The sequence below is a fragment of the Netta rufina genome, assembly GCF_964035555.1.
Source record: "Netta rufina genome assembly, chromosome: 1".
NCBI classification, from domain to species: domain Eukaryota; kingdom Metazoa; phylum Chordata; class Aves; order Anseriformes; family Anatidae; genus Netta; species Netta rufina.
In genome coordinates, this window is record NC_140123.1 from 192303806 (window position 1) to 192322635 (window position 18830).

Here is an 18830-nt window from a genome sequence, read left to right on the forward strand (position 1 = left end):
ACACAAATCATCATCCTTCCTACTGATGCAGAACCACACAGAGACATCTTCCTGGTAGTAATGCCAAAAGAGCCACAGTACTTTATGTAAGCACTGAGTACTTTAGTACTCAGTGTTTAAGTACTGAGTACATAAGTACTTTATGTATGGACTGAGGCTCTTACAAACAGTACCACCCAAACTGCATCGCTGGTCATCATTTCCCCTGAACTGAGTGGGTAAAGAATAGTGGAAACTAGGGATGACCACTTACAGGTGACCGGGGCAGCACTCATCCTTGTATTCTGTGGCTCATGCCAGCGAGCTGTTGAAAAAATAAAGGGCAAATGTAAGGCAGATCTCATCTCCATCACCGCCGTCCTGATGCTGAAATTCTCCCCGAACAGCTACCCCCCTTCTCCCAAGCACAGGCATGCAGAACCCGCTGCAGCTCCCAGCAGCGCACACAGCCCAGCACAGCTCGTCCCCATTCCCGGCCTGGCCTGCAGCTGGGTCAGCGTTTGTATGGCCATGACCAAACGCAGACCCATGCACTGCACGTTACTGTCACGGTGCCGAGACACAAACAGCAGCAAATAACTTTGCATAGATAGAGTATAATGCCTCTTTTTTTAGTTTCTTTTTCCACGGCCTGTGAACTGTTTTTCTCCTCCATGGGAACGATTCAGAACATCCCCAGAACACCCCAGGATGACATAGCTCAGTTCCCTAACTTGGTGTGGAGATTTTTGTGTCCTGAAGGTAAATTTACGCGCAATGATACCAAACATTGTCACTTGAGGCCCTTTATAGATCCAGTCTTTTTTCTCAAGCTGCCCCTTACCCTGAGTCAGTACCCGAGCCTTGATTATGGAGGAATCGGAAACTCATTTCTCTGGAGAAGGAAGAGGTCAAAGAGAGCCCAGAGTGTGAACAGACCTTACAGACAGGTTAAAAGGATACACCCTGTCTGTCCCAAACCAACAGGCTCGTGCAAAAGAGGAGAGATGGGCCCAAAGGAAGCTTCAGATACCAGTTTACTTCAACACTTTAGAAAAAGTGGTGTGTGTGTGTGTGAAACAGGGACTGTTGGAAGAGGCCAAACAACGCCTGCCAGCAGAGGGCTGTTCAAAACACAAAGATCTCTCTCTACCACCATTTGCTTCCTTCTTATGCTGCAGTACCACTAAAAGAATCCTATGAGACGACTTAAAACTTTAAATCTCATGTTTTATGGCTGCATTGCCTTGGGATCACATTTAGAAAGTTCTAGTGATGACCAGCAATGGATATTTTGGTACCGCTCCATTTTGCTCAACAGTTTGGGCAGCATTTGAAAAGTTGCATCTGCTGGAAGTAAACTTCGGCATCACAGTCACTTTCACTCCCATTTTGCTCTGCTCCTGGCCAGCAAAGCTTGAGAATGTTGTCCTGACTTCCTTCTGTAACTATCTGTGAGATTCCTGCGAGGGGCCAACTTTCCATGACTCTTGATAACAACACCCTCCATCCAGCCACGGGCCGATTAGTCATCAGGCAATGAAATAGCTCTTGGCACCACATAATGGTCTGCCACCAGAGGGCTTTTCAAAAAATAACCTACTGTGCTCCCAGTTTGGAGTAGATACCAAAATTACAATTGATAGCGGCACCGCTGCCTGAAATACTGCTACAACCAATGTATGTGGTCATACGGCAAAGATCCCATCCCTCCAGACCCATCCAAAAAGTCAATGCACACCTCATGTTGTCTATTTACAGCTACCTACGTGGGCTCAGATTCAGATACTAACCCAGGAATTACACAGAATAAAGGCAGACCAAGAGGTGCAGCTGGCAATCCGGAGCCTTGCTCCGGCACAAATCGCTGAAGAGTGAAACGACTCCACTTTGGGGACGTGACAGAAACTGTGCCTGGTGAAGTGCTACTTGTCCTGCCTCGTGTCCGCCCCCAGCCTCCACTGTCTTTGAAGAAATGTTTACAGTCTGTAAACAGAAAAGGTCAAGATTCTGCATTGGAAAGGGAGAGACAAAAACTAAGGGATGAGTTTGCTTGGTTACATGTCAGACTGGCAAGCCACACTTCCAAAAACGTGTCCTGTCCCCCGGGCCATGGCGTATATCATGCTCTATCCCCCCAGGCTGGTACTGAAAGCTTTTCTCTTGAATCCAAGCAGGCGTGCTAAAAAGTAGGTAAAAAGCCTGACTCAGACCTAGTGATCTCAGTACTTCAGTACCCACAAAGAAGAAAGGCTAGAGTTTTTGTTTTCACTTACTGGAATAAGTATGCTTTACATTATACCCTCAACAGAAAAGAACAAATCAAATTCTGTAAAATACTTGTAACTTTCTAAGACTTCTTCCTTTTCATCTCAACAGCTTTTTTGAAAATACAGACTTCTTGAAAAAGTTTCTGAAATTAAAGGATACTCAACTTTGTAAGCTTAATTAAAAGGAACGTTTATCCTACTTTCCAAGTACTCACAGTGGGTTACTAGAAGTGACCATGAGGAATACTGCTGCTACTTTTTATTTTTTCCTTCCAAAATTTTTTAAAAAATAATTCATTCTATTAGTGGATTTAAAAAAAAATGTTTAAAACAAAGACAACTTAAAACACAAAAACCAGACACATGACAAATTTATTCACCCTTTATAATCTTGGTCTAAATAGCCCTGCATTTGCTCCATGAGGTTATGCTCGGGGCGGTCAGCTCCAGCCGGGAAGCGCCGGCTGCTGGGGCCACCCAAGGCCACCTCCAGCCCCTTCCAATCCCACAGCAGCAAATCCCTTGGGGCAGCTGCTGGCTCGGCAGGAGTTCTGTTCATTGGGAATGCACCCTCTGCAACATTATGGTTTTTAACAACCTTACTGGCACTTTCCTGCGATAACATCCAGAAAATGGCAGGTGGGCCTAGATGTAATCTTACATAAAGACAATGATAAAATATACTGAAGCTTGTCACAGTTTTGATACTGCTTTCATAGGCAACCTTTGTAGCTTAAACATGTGGTATGGGGGATATTTTTTAATACTTTAGTCTTTTAAGAAGTCTCAAGTTTTCAGCTTGCCCACTTGAAAGTTGTTTAGGGGAGAGAAAAAAAAATTAAAAACAGACTGTAGAAAAGGTAAAGAATGAAATAGCTCTTTATTTGAAGAAGTCTGCTATCTTAATGTCATACAGGTTTCATCTCTTCGCAAGTTTTGCTGATTATTCAGGTGTTCCTATACATTTCCAGAAAAATGATGAGCAGAAAAAGTGATGCACCAGACAAAAAAAAATAATCTTAAATTCTAGCATCAGCCAGGCCTTGGCCTCCAGATATTAGTTCTTTCAAGTACTGCAGTGAAGCGATGCTACACAAGCCCCTCGCAGCTCTCCATGCACGTATCAAGGTCCCTGAAAGAAGGGATGGCAAATATTCCACTTTACTGGGTTACAGCATGTGCTTGGGCACACAGTGCAAGCTACTCAGAGGCACACGGCAAGTCTGTGACACACATGGAGATTTAACCTAATTTGTCTCAAAGATTTTAATTGCTGGCTCATTCTTCTCCCTTAAAGGACAATTATCAAGGGATGAGATTAGAAGAGACCAAACCTTAGCCTTTAGTCCAAATTCCTTTGTCTTGTGGATTTCATCCAGACCCACAGAATATTTAAATAAAATTCTGTTGCACATTTTTGAAGCATCTCTTAAGACTAGTAGAATATGGCAAAAGTTGCCCTCAGCTACTATATTGTGCCATATACACACATTTTTAAATAAATGTGTAACTAACTTGACAGACCATAAGAGATTCATCAAGCTGGCCCATAAAAATAGACATATATGCATTTTCTAAAGCATGCAGTTTCATAGGCCCTGCAGGTGTTCCTGTATTACAAACTTAACATGCTTAAAGTATTACACAGGAAAGGCATCTGATTCTACAGACATGCCAATAATTCTGATTAACACATCTCTTCCATTTGTTTCACAGTTACAGAGCCAAATTCTCATTTTGATATTAAGACAAGTGGTTATTCAGAAAGCAAGCCATATCATAAAATATGCAGCTGACCACTAGAAAACATCATGGCATATATATTAATTTAAAAATCAAAACTACTGATCACCAAAACCAGTATTTTTGAACTAAAAACTATGATTAAACATGTTTCCTTTCAATAAATTCATAAAATGTGACAGCTTTATCTCCACCGGTGAGTCTCATCTCCCAGCCTCACTGGAATTTGTCTGACTTTTTAGACTACAAAACTTCAACCTTCTTTCCACTCCCCGAAGCACTATCAGTCATATGCATTCAATTCCTCACTACGTAAACACAGAAACTGATGTCAAACATAAACTACACTCAGAGGAGGTATCTATAAAACATTGCAACTGTAGAATCTATAATACGCAATTTGTGTAAGAAAACCTAGGTTAGTTTTAAACAGAAAAAGTTTACTACCTCAAATGTAATCCATAACAAACTAACAGAGACTAAAGCTCAATTCACCCCTTCATCCAAAAGAAAAAAAAAAAAAGGGTAATTCTACAGCTCTATAAACTATTTTGTCCTGGAACGCAGAATCCAAGTTAAACAATGTCAGTTCCTAGCCAGAAGTAAATATAAAGTAGAGTTTCCGGAATGAATGCGTAAATCTTCTTGGCTCTGCCTTTACATTTTCAAAACAGTGCTTGTGTTTATATTCTGACCTTTGTATCTCTTCCAAATTAAAGCAAAACAAAACAAAATCACAAAGAAATACTTTTACTCTGCAATAACCAGATTCATCTTACCTTCCCAGTGTGGGTTGCAGTAATATGTAAGTGCTCTGAGGTATAATAGCAATTGTGTTTCTTTTCTTGATATTTAGGAAGAAAGATTGCCCTTCTGCTAAAACTGGCATGTCAAGTTTAAATTAATTTCAGCACAAACCACTGAAACACTGGGAGCAAGGAAATGTCATTTTATTTTGCAATTGAGAGACCAACTGATAAAAAGGAGCAACAAATAAGGGCTACTGCATAATCTGGTGCTATTAATCAGGGTTAGTAATAACCACCTTATTTCAAGAAAACTGCTTCCTGCTTCATTTTTTTAGCTGTGGTTCAAGGAAAAGTTTGTACCGTGATATCATCCATCTGCTTGTTCCTGTTACCTTCTAAACTAGCTGGATGATTTCAATTGAATTTTACAACAGGGAAAGACCCAGAGAAAAGAAGTTGTTACAAATTTGTGAGTATTAACAGCTGACACCAAACCACTACTCAACACGAAGGAAAAGTCCCAAATTCAGTACTGCTCTGCCTTGTTTGGCCTGTCAGCCTGCTCAGCAGTACGAGACAACTCCGAGTGGCAGGGCTGGACGGCTCTGCATCAGGCACTAAGGTGCTGTCCCTGCCTGCACGCTGTAATTTACCTTTAGTAATGTTATAATAAACTTGAATAAACCTAAACATTGAGAGTGCATGATGCACACTCCATGTCATACACCAGCTGGCTCTTTTGAGCCATAAAACGCTTTCCTAGTTTCCCCCACGCAACTGAGTTGAACATATCCCAGCACCATACTGGCTGGTATAGCTTTACACAGTGATTGATTGAAAGAAACAAGAACTATGTGCCACTTCAGATGATCAGTGCTGTGTAGTCAGATTCATTAGTTCTTCCCAAGTAACTGTGCACCTTCACTTTCAGCAAATAAAGCATCAGAATTAAAAAAAGAATAAATAAATCCCATTTAAGATGAGTTTGCAAATAACGCTGAAGTCAAGACGTTGGATTTTAATGCACCAATTTCTCCCACAGCCACACACGGTAATTCCTTTCTCAGAAGTAAAACGCGTCTCAGAAAGCACAGAGGAACCCAGGCCTCACTTACTCCTGGGTCATCTTCCACTATCTGGTGTCAGCTGTAACGACAGCGAGTGTTGTGTGAGAAGTGTAAAGCTCACCCTGCTCCTTTGGGCTGAGAAGTGTGATCGTGCATGTTTCTGTGATTTATCCTCCATTGCTGTCAGGGAAAACTGTAAAAAAGCCTTTACCTCAAAGCAAGGAAAACTGACGTTAGCCACTGATGGCGTTTTGGTTTAAAAAGCTGGTCAAGGAATCTTCTTCACTTCCCATGTTGCAAAAAGCAAAGGAAGGAAAAAAAGTAGAGGAAGAAAAACACAATACTTGACACACTGGTAACAGCAACAAAATGTGACAAGCAGAAGTGTTACTGTGTTTTAGGCTGTTGCTGTATTTCCCTGTCTCTCGTTACAGTTTGTTTCTTTTCCCCTCTCTGCCCATCTAGCGCCCAAGAAGGTTCATTAAGCAAAAAATAAAGCTGAGATGGAGGAAGTAGGTTGCAACACACTGCTTTATTCTTATGCTGTGTGTAACTTCCCTAGAAAACCCCTTTCTGTGGTGGAAATGGATCAATGGCATCCAGTTTCTGCATTAACATGGAAGTTGGCCTTTCTAGCTGTATTTATAGAAGTTCATGTCATGGAACTTCCCTCTAGGGGCTGTGACACAGTACCAAAACTCCCCGAAAACAGCCAGAGAAGACAAACTTCCACTAGGTGTATGGATGTCTCGGGAACTCAAACTGTTCTGACTGAAACCTCCCCAGATCCCAGGACTTTCCAGCCTCTCTGAGCACCCCGAAGTCTGCAACTGTGCAGAATGCAATGACTTGAACAATGGAGTTAGAGAAAGCCTGATAATTACTTTCCTTTGATTTTTAATTTTTCGAGACTTGGAATAATGACAGACAGGCCACATTCATATGACAATGCACAGACAGACAGTGAACTGGGGCCCACTTAGAAAAGCGGCTCCATTTTGTAAGTGTTCTAAGAAAGCAAAACCAGAAGAGAAACGTACTTCTTTTTGGAAGGTGGATAATGGAAATGAATGTGCCTACTCCCACCTCACCTGCCAGCAGCAGCTACGTTCCAGCAGAAGGACAAAACTGACAGATGAGCAAGGGAGACGTGCAGATAAATACTGCAGATTTTCCCCAAGAATTAAAGCTTGTGGTATCTCAGAATAAATAACCATTTATCTATTTTGAGAACATTTTTTTTTTTTAATGCATGCATTAGCCACTAAATAATATTTCCTGTAGGCTGAAGCAACAGGAAGGAAGAAAGACTTCTCTCTATATTTAAATTCCCTCCCAAATGCTTAAATAATGTAGTGGTGAAGGCTAGATCGCTCTTTCTTATGTTTTGAGTACCTATTAAAAACCAATAGAGACAGACAGATTATCAGCTAAACAAGAGCTTTTAGAGAAAGATGCCTGAGCATTCCTCAAAGGTATTGAACGAAATGGCTGGAAAGAGAAAACACTACGCATTAAGAAGAGAGAAGAAAAAAAGAAAGAAGGAAGAAAAAAAACAGAACCTGAGATAATTTTATCTCTAAGTCTAGTACTAGAGATGCATGAAGAAGCAGGTCTGTAAAGGTAGCTGTATCCTAATTCCTCGATTTCAGTAGAAACGAGGTAGAACAGGGAAATTAAATAAAACAAAATAAAAATCTGTCCCTCTAATTATAGGGGTCTATTATTGAAAACCTACATTTTTAAATACCTATTCATGACCAAAAAATGTTTTTATTAGAACAGTAGAAAACATGTTCAAAGCCTTAAGAAAATTAAGATATGTCTATAGTACACTGCTTTTTTTTGTTTTGTTTTGTTTTGACTGTAAATGTGATGAGTTTCACAAAAAAAAAATGGTTTGGAAGAGAACAAGAAATCTCTGTACGACCCCAGGTCTGAATTAGACAAATGTTTTTGGTCCTTGTAGTTCTGTTGTTAACTGTTGTTAATCTAGCAATGCTGTTTTAACATGTCTACTAGATTCTAGACATTCATTTGCAGAGCCTTACAAGGCAAAAATTTCTTGACTGGCACCTATTTCAAGGACTTGTGATATGTTCACATAGGTCAACAATTTCTACCAAAGGTGATTACTGACATAACCACTGGAGTTCCTCAAGCTTCAATGAAAAGAAGTGTTACAGCTGCACTGAGAGGATCTAGAAGGGAAGAGGGGCAGTGGTGGAAGTAACAGGAACCAGAAGGACAAGCTGACTGCATTGACAACATAGACTGATTTGTGGGGTTATCAAAAAGAGGCCACCACAATGCTCTCATGGACAGCTCGAGTTGGAGTTAATCCATACACTGCAACAGTTACAAATGCCTGGTAACTCACTGCAATTGATTTTATGTTTTGCACTAGCATTATAAATCCATCACTAAAATCAGAATGGGAAAAAAAAAAAAAAACACTACACTTTGCAGCCTGCACTGTCAGGCTCGCAGGTCTGAGTGTTTACACTGGCTTCCAGCTTGTGGCCATCCTGATAGTGAAGATTCTGTACATCTTTTATTTATAGCCTATACTGAGGCTTTGCAAGGAATGTTTTGTCTCCAGTGTTGGGCAAGGATTCCTTTTCTTCCTGTCTGGTATGTATTACAGCAGACATGTCATGTTAAAAATTACACTATGACAAGACTACCAATATTTATAAAAACACGTTTTACAGCTGAATCATGGGGATTCAGAAAGGGTCGATGCCGTTAAAAAGATCTCTATAAAAGCAGGATGGTCTCTGGAACAACTCTGAGCAGGAAAGATCATGTTACTTAATTTCCTTTCAGAATCTACTTTATGCAGCAATTTTCTAGTCCCTCCATTACAAAAAAAAAAAAAAAAAAAAAGTCATCATAATATTTACTAATTGACCCTTTTAAGCCATCTTTGAAAAAAAAAACAACAACAACAAACAAACAAAAAAACAAAAAACAACACATTTTAGTCAAATAACTGGAACAGTATGGGTAAGAAAGCTGTTCTCATCATTAGCTTTCACCTCCTCAAGCTCTCAGCTTCAGATTCTTGCTCTGATTATTATTATTTTTTAATATTAATATCATTAAGCAGAGAAATTTAAGAGGCACACACAAGTGAAAACACTTTATGTTGTTCCAGCGTGTTTTTACCACGCTACCTTCCACCATCCAGAGCGTTACAATAAGGCAAGGCTGACTAAATTTAAATTTGGACTTTTGCATCATATCATTCATTATCATTTCCTCATTTCACCTGTGGTCTCTAAATTACTTTTCCGAGCAGCGATGCTAATAGGATGTCTCTTATGGGAAGGATGGGAACCTGTCACATGGCTGTTGTTCAGTGCACTTCATTGTGCTTTCGACCCACATTTTACCTCCCATACACTTCAGACACCTTTGCCTGGCTACATCCCCCTTCATTTCAGATCTCACACTTGCTTGTGTGACCTGGTATCATTTAAAATGCTGAACTAGACATTTGATTAACAGCAGACATTTCATCAACATCACATCATTGATGTAGCTCAAAACCTGCACTTCTAGCCTACTTGCTATATCAATTTATATCTGGATTAATGTATTACACTCCCCAGTGACTGGGAATAGAAATTCTGTGTGAATACTTCTTCTATTTTTACCATAAAATGTACAAAAAACTTGGAATAGAGCTCTTAGAATTTTTTTAGTAAAAAATAGAATTGACAAGTATGAAGCCTTTCTTCAAAGAGAAATGTAATTGACACCAGTCAATTAGCAAAGTAGAAAATAAAGAGAAAACAAAGGACAGTTGAGGACAAACAATCTAGCTTATAAACATCTCACTTAGGACTATGACTGAAAATTGATCCATAGAACATAAATGTACTTTATTTAGAAAAATATTAAATAAAACACAAAGTTTGTAATTATTTGTCATGACCAAAATTCACAGTAAAAAATTCCTGTTTGGTTCCACAGAGTAAACAGGTTATTTAATAACCTATACTTAGGTTATTAAGTATATAATAATAGGTTAATAATAATATATATATAAAATAGGTTATATTTAATAACCTATACTTTAATAACTTGCTGGTTATTTATCCAGCAAGTAAAAGGGTTTACCAAAGGGATTCCCTGAAAGGAAAGGGGCTGTCAGTATAAAACCTTTACATAAAGCTGTCTGGAATCGTCTGTTCCATCATCAGATGTCAAAAATAAATAAATAAATAAATAAATATATATCCCTTAGACTCATCATAAGACTGCTTATAATCAAGCAATACCCAAACCCATGCTTATGGTAGCAATACCTACTTGTAGGTGTGCACACTCCTTTTAACACATTTACCTGGCATACAGTAACTCATGCATACATGGACTTCACTGGTTTTATGCACCCATATCGCAACCTAACATATAAAACCCCATGTGATAAATGTATTTTTATATTAAATAATACCTCTATAGTAAAATGCAAACAAACAAAAATCCTCTTTTTCTTCTAATTCGTGTATGTCAGGACCTGTTCTAGCAGCAGAGCCTTCTCCCTCCTCCTTTCACCTTCCTAAAATCATTTACCTTTTTGAAGTACCAAATTTCCCCACAAGTACACTCACTCAGAGCTCAAATGAAGAGCTCAAACCTGGAGAAAAAAATAGTTCTTCTAGGGCATGACTTTAACGTGTTCTCATTATCAATGTAGTCGGTGAAATAACCACTGTGATTTTGATTAAGCACTAATGAAAGGGACATTTCAAAAAGGGTTTGTATTACATATATAATTCAATACATAATTTTTAATTTAAATAATTTTCACTTTATTGATGATGATGGCCATTAACTATTTTTTTTTTTTAAACAGAAAATGGTTGAGAACAATCTGAATTCCCCATGACAAACTCAAGTTAAAACTTTCCTTCAACTGCTTCATGTTTGTTGAATTTGTTAGAATTTTCACTTTTGTTAGAATGTAAGTGCACTGGGACAGGCTCCCCCAGGCAGTGGTCACAGCACTGAGCCTGATCGAGCTCAAGGCGCATTTGGACAACGCTCTCAGACACAAGGTCTGATTTTGGGGTGTTCCTGTGTGGAGCCAGGAGCTGGACTTGATGATCCCTGTGGGTCCCTTCCAACTCGGGACATTCCATGATTCTATACACATTACAAGTCACCAGATATGGTAGTAAGAGGACAGATGAATATGCCAAAATATTTTAAAGATCTTTCACAATGAAATGACCAAGTTTACATTCATCAACTAAAATTAATGGTCTATGTCTTTTAAGTTTACATTTTTGCTTTTAAAAATATATTTACAAGGCAACCAGAACTTCAATAGGAAAATCAGGACATAAGTTTATGGTGTATATATGAGGAGAGAAAGGTTATATCTGGGTAAAAGAAATAAGAGCAGAGCATTAAATTCTCTTTCTCTGTGAGTACTCTTTTTTCTTCCATCTCCTTCCCCTTACTTCACTTCTGTGCGTCCTCCTTCTTCTGGCCTTCACCTTTGCATTTTCCTTACCATACACAGACTCCTTTTTTGCCTCTGTGCTTTGCCTTCTACCTTGCCTTCTCGTTTCTCTCATCAGTGTCCTGACAAATGAAATCTCCCAACCTAGAGGTCATCTTTGATACTCGAAGAACAGAAATGGGGCAGCTGCCAGTATTGTACCTTGATTAATCTGTACCTTGTGACCTAAATGTGTGGTTTCCAAACCATATGCTCCAGATTTACAGGAGCAGCTAAGGCCAATGAGTCTACAGAGACTTCACTATTTAAGGTAGATTTCCCTCAAACTGTGGGAAGCAGTTCTGGTGAACAGAACGCCATACTTTTGTGTAACAGACTGGGGATAAACCCAGAGATGCACATGTATTAAACCAAGCTTAACTTATTGATAGATACACAAAGTACCAGTCTGTGCAGGTTATAAACACTAGGCTCCTACATTAGTTTTCATTTTTCCTGTTGTTTTGTTTTTATAACAAGAGTACATTCTAAAAATAAGCACTTTCTTAATGCCCATGGATATGTTTATTCTGCTTACTTAAAGAACAAAATAAATTGTTTTTCCATTCATCCAAAAGCATAACCAGGAGTACACATGGGGAACAAAGTGTAAGGTTTCTCTGGGAAACTGAACCAAAGTCAGTGACTGACACAAAACTCCTGGAAGATTGAGTGAGCCGGGTTTCCTTTAGAACATACATGATGTGTGCAAGAAACTGAGTGGTGGTGTGCAAGTGTTAGTGCTGACACTATTTATACCTTATCATTCTTAATACAATCATTTTAAACTCACGCCAACAGAATTTTATGTCTTCCCATACTTCCTGCATTAATACTGTTCTCTTTTTTTGAGCTGAGCAGTCAGCCAGAGGTGGTTTCAAGCTGTTTCCTTCAGAGAAAAAGAAGCTGGAAATACATTAAAATATTGTTGCTATAGTTTTACTTTTTTTTTTCTGTCTTTATGTCTTAAATATTTTTTCTGCTTTTCTTAAATGCACAGAGAAATGTTTACAAAATAATAGCCAGTGATACACCTTCACTCATGCATGCTTTTGTTTTAAGCAGGGACACACAGGTGCACTTGAGTGGAGGTTGCCATTATGTCAACTAAAGTCTTATTGAAAACATTAACTTTAAAAAAAGTTGTTATAGCAAAAGTATGCTTTTCATCTGCAATTACATACATAGGAGGTGGAGCCATCCATGCTCCTTACTATGAAGGCTGCTAAATGCTTCCCATTACAAGATCACATTTCCAGTTGCTTGTAATTTTGTCAGACTAAGTTTTTTTGGACTATAATTCTCCCAAGCTTAAGAAAGCACCTGGGTCAGATTACAGGTTAGAGAGGAGAGAGGGAGGAAAAAAAGGACTGAACTGCCAACTTCCTCAGGCTTGCTTTGTGAAGCTATTGGCAGAAAGAAGATATTTTAGTTTACTCCTGTCAAAAATAGTGGACAGCATTATTTCAAAAAACTCTTATCATTCTTATGATTTATAGCAAAGAATTAAAGCTTTGTGTTTTTGTGACTCTGCACAGTGGGTAAGAGCAGCCAGCGACCATCCGCTGACCACCACGGCCCCCTGAAGCAGACAGGCACTCATCCACACAGATAAAATTCTCCTTTGCAGAAGCTCTCTGCATCCCAAACACTTGTTGTGAATGATCTCTGTGTATGCTATACCAGGCACAATTTGGAAATGCCCTAGTAGGTATAACCTAAAATTATGCCAAGGAGTATGCCAACAGCACCCACACTCATACACTTGTGGCAGGGACTCGCCTGCGACTGGAAACTTCTCTTCTCTAAACTGCATCCTCAGTAAGGCTGCTCCAGCCTGGGTCTGACTTGGTCTCTCCTTGTAAGAAAGAAATAAGCCATTTCTTGTATGCCTATATTTCAGCTGAGTGAGTGCAGAAATGATTAAAATATCATTCCTAAAGTTGGCTAAGCCAAGCTTAGATAGCAATGCTTTCAGCCACCACCCCTAATAACCCAGATTTCATTTTGAAAATACATGTTTTTAAGAAGTTTACGTGTCTTTCTATATGGCCTATGACTTAATATCCTACTACAACCTATACATTTTTGTATTGCCCACTTGCTCTTACTGACCCCTTCCATTACTCTCATCTTCCTCATCATTGCATGACAGGCCTGGAAGAAGGTTACAAATTGTTCAGTGCTTTCTGCTTTTGTTTCATTTCGGGAAGAAAGCAGCAGGTTCACAGACCTGATGAAGCACCACAGATCATCACAAAGTTGTCATGGACACGTGAGAAGTTTTTTCCAATGCTCTGCCTTCTACAGTTTACCTATTATTTCAAAATGATTCACATACATAATGTTCGTATACAAATCAGATTGAACAAAGAAACTAGAAGAGAAGACAAGCCTCTAACACTGATACTGTAAGCTAGAACACGTATGCTTTACCTAACGTTCAAATAAGATTTTGCTGCTTATCAGCGGGTAAAACTGAGATTTAATGTTGCATTTTAAGCTTGGGTTTCCAGGGAAGGAGCTCAACGCCACCAACACACCAACAGAATGACACGGGGGAGGAGAGGGACAGCTGAAGTATTTTCCTCTTAAAATACATTACTATCTGGGGAAAAAGCAACACAGTAAAACAAAAGAAAAAGTAAACAAAGGCTACACAGCACCAAATGGCACAGTCAACCTTGCAGATTCTGAATTTAAAGAACAACATTTGTCCTAAAAACATCTAATAATTGATATCAGGGCTAGACAAAATAGGAATTTTGGATATGAGCAAATATTTAAACACAGCTGCTACAAATAATGTGGGTTATTACCCATCAAACCAAGGTACACATGTAAGTGGTAGTGCAAAGTATAGTGATTTGTAAAGGAACAATTAACTTATTGAGTATTTTCAAATTTTGCATAGACATGGTACAATGCCTTTCAAGAAGCACTTCAAGCTTTCAAAAATTTAGAAGAATTTGCTAAGAGAGGGCTCAGTTTTACACGTGCAATGTAATTAAGTCCTATTCAATTTAAGTAATTGCTATTCATATTAATAGGAATTAGTTGTGTTCACTGACTAACCCTACTACACCCATGTAGGGCAATCTAATACAGAAAAAATATATACTGGAAGGCCTAAAAATCACTTCCAAATTAAGCAGCGTGTTCAGGAAGGGAAAATCTGAATGCCCTGAACCTAAAGAATGTCATTTCAGAGGTCTCATTAACTCCAGGTGCCAGCTCAGAACTACAATGCCCAATACAACAAAGTTCCCCCCATCAGACAAGGTAGATGTTTTTTAATTGCATCAAATCAAATGATTTGGAGGACTGCTGTAACACACACAGCGCAGGACCTGAATGTAGTTCAGTTTGTGGTTCATATAGGACTCTTAAACATGAGTACAGTATTATTTTTTTTTTAAACAGCTTATGCCTCAGCTCGTCATTTCTAAAATGGAATAATGCTTAAGGACCTTCTGAAATGCAATTCAAGGACAAAATTAATACTGACAAAGTGTTCAACTGCAGTGCTTGCAGGTATTTAGACACATATATTCCAAGGAAAAAATATAAATAAAGGAGTTGGACACAGCAATTCCAACAAGCTTTCAACAACATCCTGTTTGAATTGCCAAATTAAGAAGCACTGTCAACTTGACATTTTGAACACACTGCCTTAGCAAAAAAGGTACTGCCACCAGGTCTGAGCTCCTTGCCAGAGTTTTTTTTTTTTTTATTTTACATTTAGTTATAAACTTTTCAAATTTGTTTTCCTCTGCTGTATGAAAGCAGTATACAACACAGAGGCAAATTGACTATACAGAAGCAGTTTGATTATTCACAAAAGCAAAAGAAGAAAATGCAAAGAAATAAAAGAGCTACCCCCCTAACTTACATTCAAGAATTGCTACTTACAGAAACATAAATTAAAAGCATAAAAGAAATATGCTTTTAAATTGGTATTTAAACCCTTAACAATGATTTAAATACAAGGCTTTATGCCTCCGGTTATTAACAAAAGGCTGAATGGATGCATTGTTATGTCACCTTAAAAGCATACATATTCAGGGCAGACATAAAATTGGAATTTAAAATACACACTACTGCACAACGTGCCCATACACAAGCACACGATTAGTAATCACTTGCTATAACTTCCTCATTAATTCACCTTCCAGGTGGCTTCAGAAATATTTTTGGTTTTGTTACTTTTAATTATTAATTATTCCAACTGCCATGAATTACAAGCCAAAATATAATTAAAAATTCTAAATATATTAGGCTTAAAAATGTGATATTTTTGTGCATTTCAAGAAAACTCTTTGGTCAATTAGTTAAAGTACGTCATTCTAGTATGTCCCTCAATTAAAATATTGACAATAATCAATATTTTGTTTGTGATCTTGAAAAGATCACAAAAGAATGGCTATTAAGAAAATCTTGACTGTGGGTATTGATGATGCTTCAAAAGCTTTTCAAAATGCCCTATAGACTGTTACGTATGTAACATGCATAGGCTAATAAATTCGAGCTCCTTTTCTGCACTTCCAGCTCTCCATTCACCAATGATGAAGAGTCTGTTTGTTTAGCGTTACAAACCTCATGTTTGAAAACCATGCCTAGTGTTAATGAATGAAGGTATTAATTCTGTTCTTCCACATTATCCCTGCTTCAGTTTTCAAATACAGCAAATTTCCAGATTTTTAGCAATCTCGCAGATGATATAATCAGCATTAGAGTTCAATTACCATGTAAATCTGCAGAACCTGATTGACAGATTCAAATTCTCACTAAACACACACGGTATGGCTGCAAAGAACAGATGAAAGGAATGCCAACTACCTGACAGTGTAACATAAGGAAAACTCACCTAGTTCTTAAACATCTATGTTTTTTTTTTTCCTGATAAAATGCACACAAGCCATCATTTTAAAAAGTGCACTGATCCTCATCCAGCAAACAGCTGGTCTCTGTACTCTGTTAAGTAAATCTCCCTTCAGTACAACCTGGGAGAATGAATGCTTCATGGTCTGATGAGGTATACTTCAATTTCAAGCTGCTCTCAAAAAAAATGCTCAGAAGACGCTCTGCCACTTCCTCTCCTCCACCTAGCCTCACTGACTGACCTTTCAGTCAGCCTTCCCGCAACACAAAGAGCGAGTGCTACACACCCTTCAGAGACAGCTGCTTCTTATCCCGCGAATCACACCGATCAGATAGATCGGCGTTGTCTCTAAATAAAGCCTGTCAGCCACACAAAGGCGACACGCGTTCAGCTGGGTGCAGATAGGTGCTCCCCTCACACGAGAGGGGAGATGCTGCAGATGTTCCTTCTCTGCTGTCCTCACAGCTACGCTTGCTCCGCAGGCCCTCCTGCCGCGCTGAAAATCTCAGCCTGACTTCTAAGAAGAAATTAGGGTTTAAAATATGTGCTTCATAAAGCCGAGCACAGAAGCACGGCTACGTAAGATGCTTCATCAAGCATGTAAATACAGCACCTCGCCCCTGAGAGGTGCGGGTACACCAATGTGTTACCGGGCTAATTACAAAGCACTGTCGTGCTCTTCCAGAAGGGAAACGTATTGATGGCCCCTAGGAGGATGCTGCCGTTTATCAGGAGTACCCAGGCCTATGCGTAGGAAGCAAAGAGCCCCAAATAACACCCAGAAGCGGGTGCTGCACACGGGCACCCCGCCCAGCGCACCTGAACAAAAGGGACGAGCCGGGGGGGGCTGAAGTTTGGGGACGGGGCTGTCCCCAGCACCGCCACTCGCTGCCAAAGCGTGATGCGAGGTGACCCCAACCACCTCCCTGCTACAGAGGGCAATACGAGCCTCACACCCCCTGCTCCGCTGGGCAGCCAGGGGGTCCCCTCCATCCCCTTCCTCACCCTCCTCATCCTCACCCTCCTCCTCCGCCGCTGCGGGGAGGGGGCCGCGGCCCCGCCGCCCACCCGGGGGCACCCCCGGGAGCCCGGGCAAAGGGGATTAGGGGGGAAAACGACCCCTACCCGGGAACTTCTCCTCTTCCTCGCCGCTTTCCGAGTCGGTCTGCATGGGCTCCTCGGCGAAGTTGACCCCGCGGGCGTCCGGGGGAGCCCGGCGGGGCTGCTGGCTGCCCCTCTCATGGCCGGGCGCGGGGGTGCCCGCCTTGCGGCCGCTCGCCTCCTTCTTGTCCTTCTCCTTCTCCTTCCTCGCCGCCGCCTCCTCCTCCTTGAGGCGCCCGAAGTACTGGAGGGCGAACTCCAGCAGGTCCCCGGGCTGGCTCCGCAGCACCTCCACCGTGAAGCCCTGCAGCAGCTCCGTCAGCCCCGCCGGGATGGAGATGCTCATGCCGGAGCCGGCCGGGGACGGGGGGGAAAGGGGAAAAAAAAAAAAAAAAAAAAGGGGGAAAAAGGGAAAAAAAAAAAAAAGGTGGGGGATCCTAGGCAGCAGCGCGAAGGGGGCGGGCTGCGGTGCAGGTGGGGGCGGCCCCGCGGTGCCGCCCGCGGCTCGGTGCCAGGCGGCGGCCGCAGCCTCCGGCTCCGCTTCGCCCCGCACCCGGCACGGCGGCGGCGGCGGCCCCGGCCCCGTCCCCGGCCCCGTCCGTGACTGAAACCTCCCCGCCCCCGCCGCCTGCCGCCCGCCTTCCCCCCCGCTCCGTGCCGGGGGAACCTCGCACACATGTGACCCGGGAAACCATGACAACCTCCCGCCGGGGACTGCGGCCCGCCGAGCGCCCCCGCCCGTGCCGCCGGGGGATGAGGGAGGTCGGCCCGGCCCGGCACCGAGCCCCGCTGGGGGCTGCTCCCCCCCGCCGCAGAGCCCTCCTCGGCGGCCCTGCCCCTCCTGTGTGCCTTCTCCTCGCCCCTTTCCCTCCCCAAAAGCCCCGTTCCCGCAGGGATGTGGGTGCTTCCCCCCTGGGGAGTCGATGCTGAGCGGTCCTGGGGGGTTTTTGGGTGTCCCCCCCCCGCCCGCCCTCAGCCAAGCCCTACAGAGGCGTTTGGCAGCTAACTGCTGTTGTGTTTTTTCGTGGAAGGCCGGTGGGCCACGGACAGGCATAAAAGACACCTCCCGCATCGTTCATGTGCACAGATATAGATATAGATGACCATGTATTCATAGCATTTAGGACCGGAGGGACGACGTGGTGCCAGGAAACGCATCCTGTGTGTCAGCTGATTGCCTTAATGCCCGTGAAAAACACAGCCAGAGAAATAAAAAATCTTAAAAAATAAAAAAATAAAAGTTCAATTTAAATACTGCCAAGCACCAATGCTCGGCACAAACACCCTTCATAAGATGTGATGTAGGGACTGCTTAGCGCTCCGGTAAGTAGGTGCTGCCTGTCATCACCTGTGCGCTTACATGTCGTAAGGAGCAGCCACGGGTCCGGAGTTTTTCCTCAGGCTTTTCTAAACACTTCTTGACAAGTGAGGTCCTTGGAAAGCACGAAAACTGAACCGCCCCCGGATTTGTTATCACCTTGGCAAGTTTGGCCACTGCGTCGGGGGTCCTGAAATTTGTGT

At 41.5% G+C, this 18830-nt stretch overlaps 1 protein-coding gene across 1 annotated transcript in view; it reads right to left on the minus strand.

The window, feature by feature from the left end:
- The window catches only part of PRKAR2B (protein kinase cAMP-dependent type II regulatory subunit beta), a gene marked incomplete at both ends in the record, with an annotated part of 81592 nt that extends 63937 nt beyond the window's left edge, over positions 1 to 17655 (minus strand). Inside the window, one exon of the mRNA XM_084281458.1 lies at positions 17334 to 17655. Coding sequence (XP_084137584.1) covers positions 17334 to 17655 — 322 coding nt within the window. The remainder of the gene's footprint in view (positions 1 to 17333) is intronic.
- Positions 17656 to 18830: the final 1175 nt, after the last annotated feature.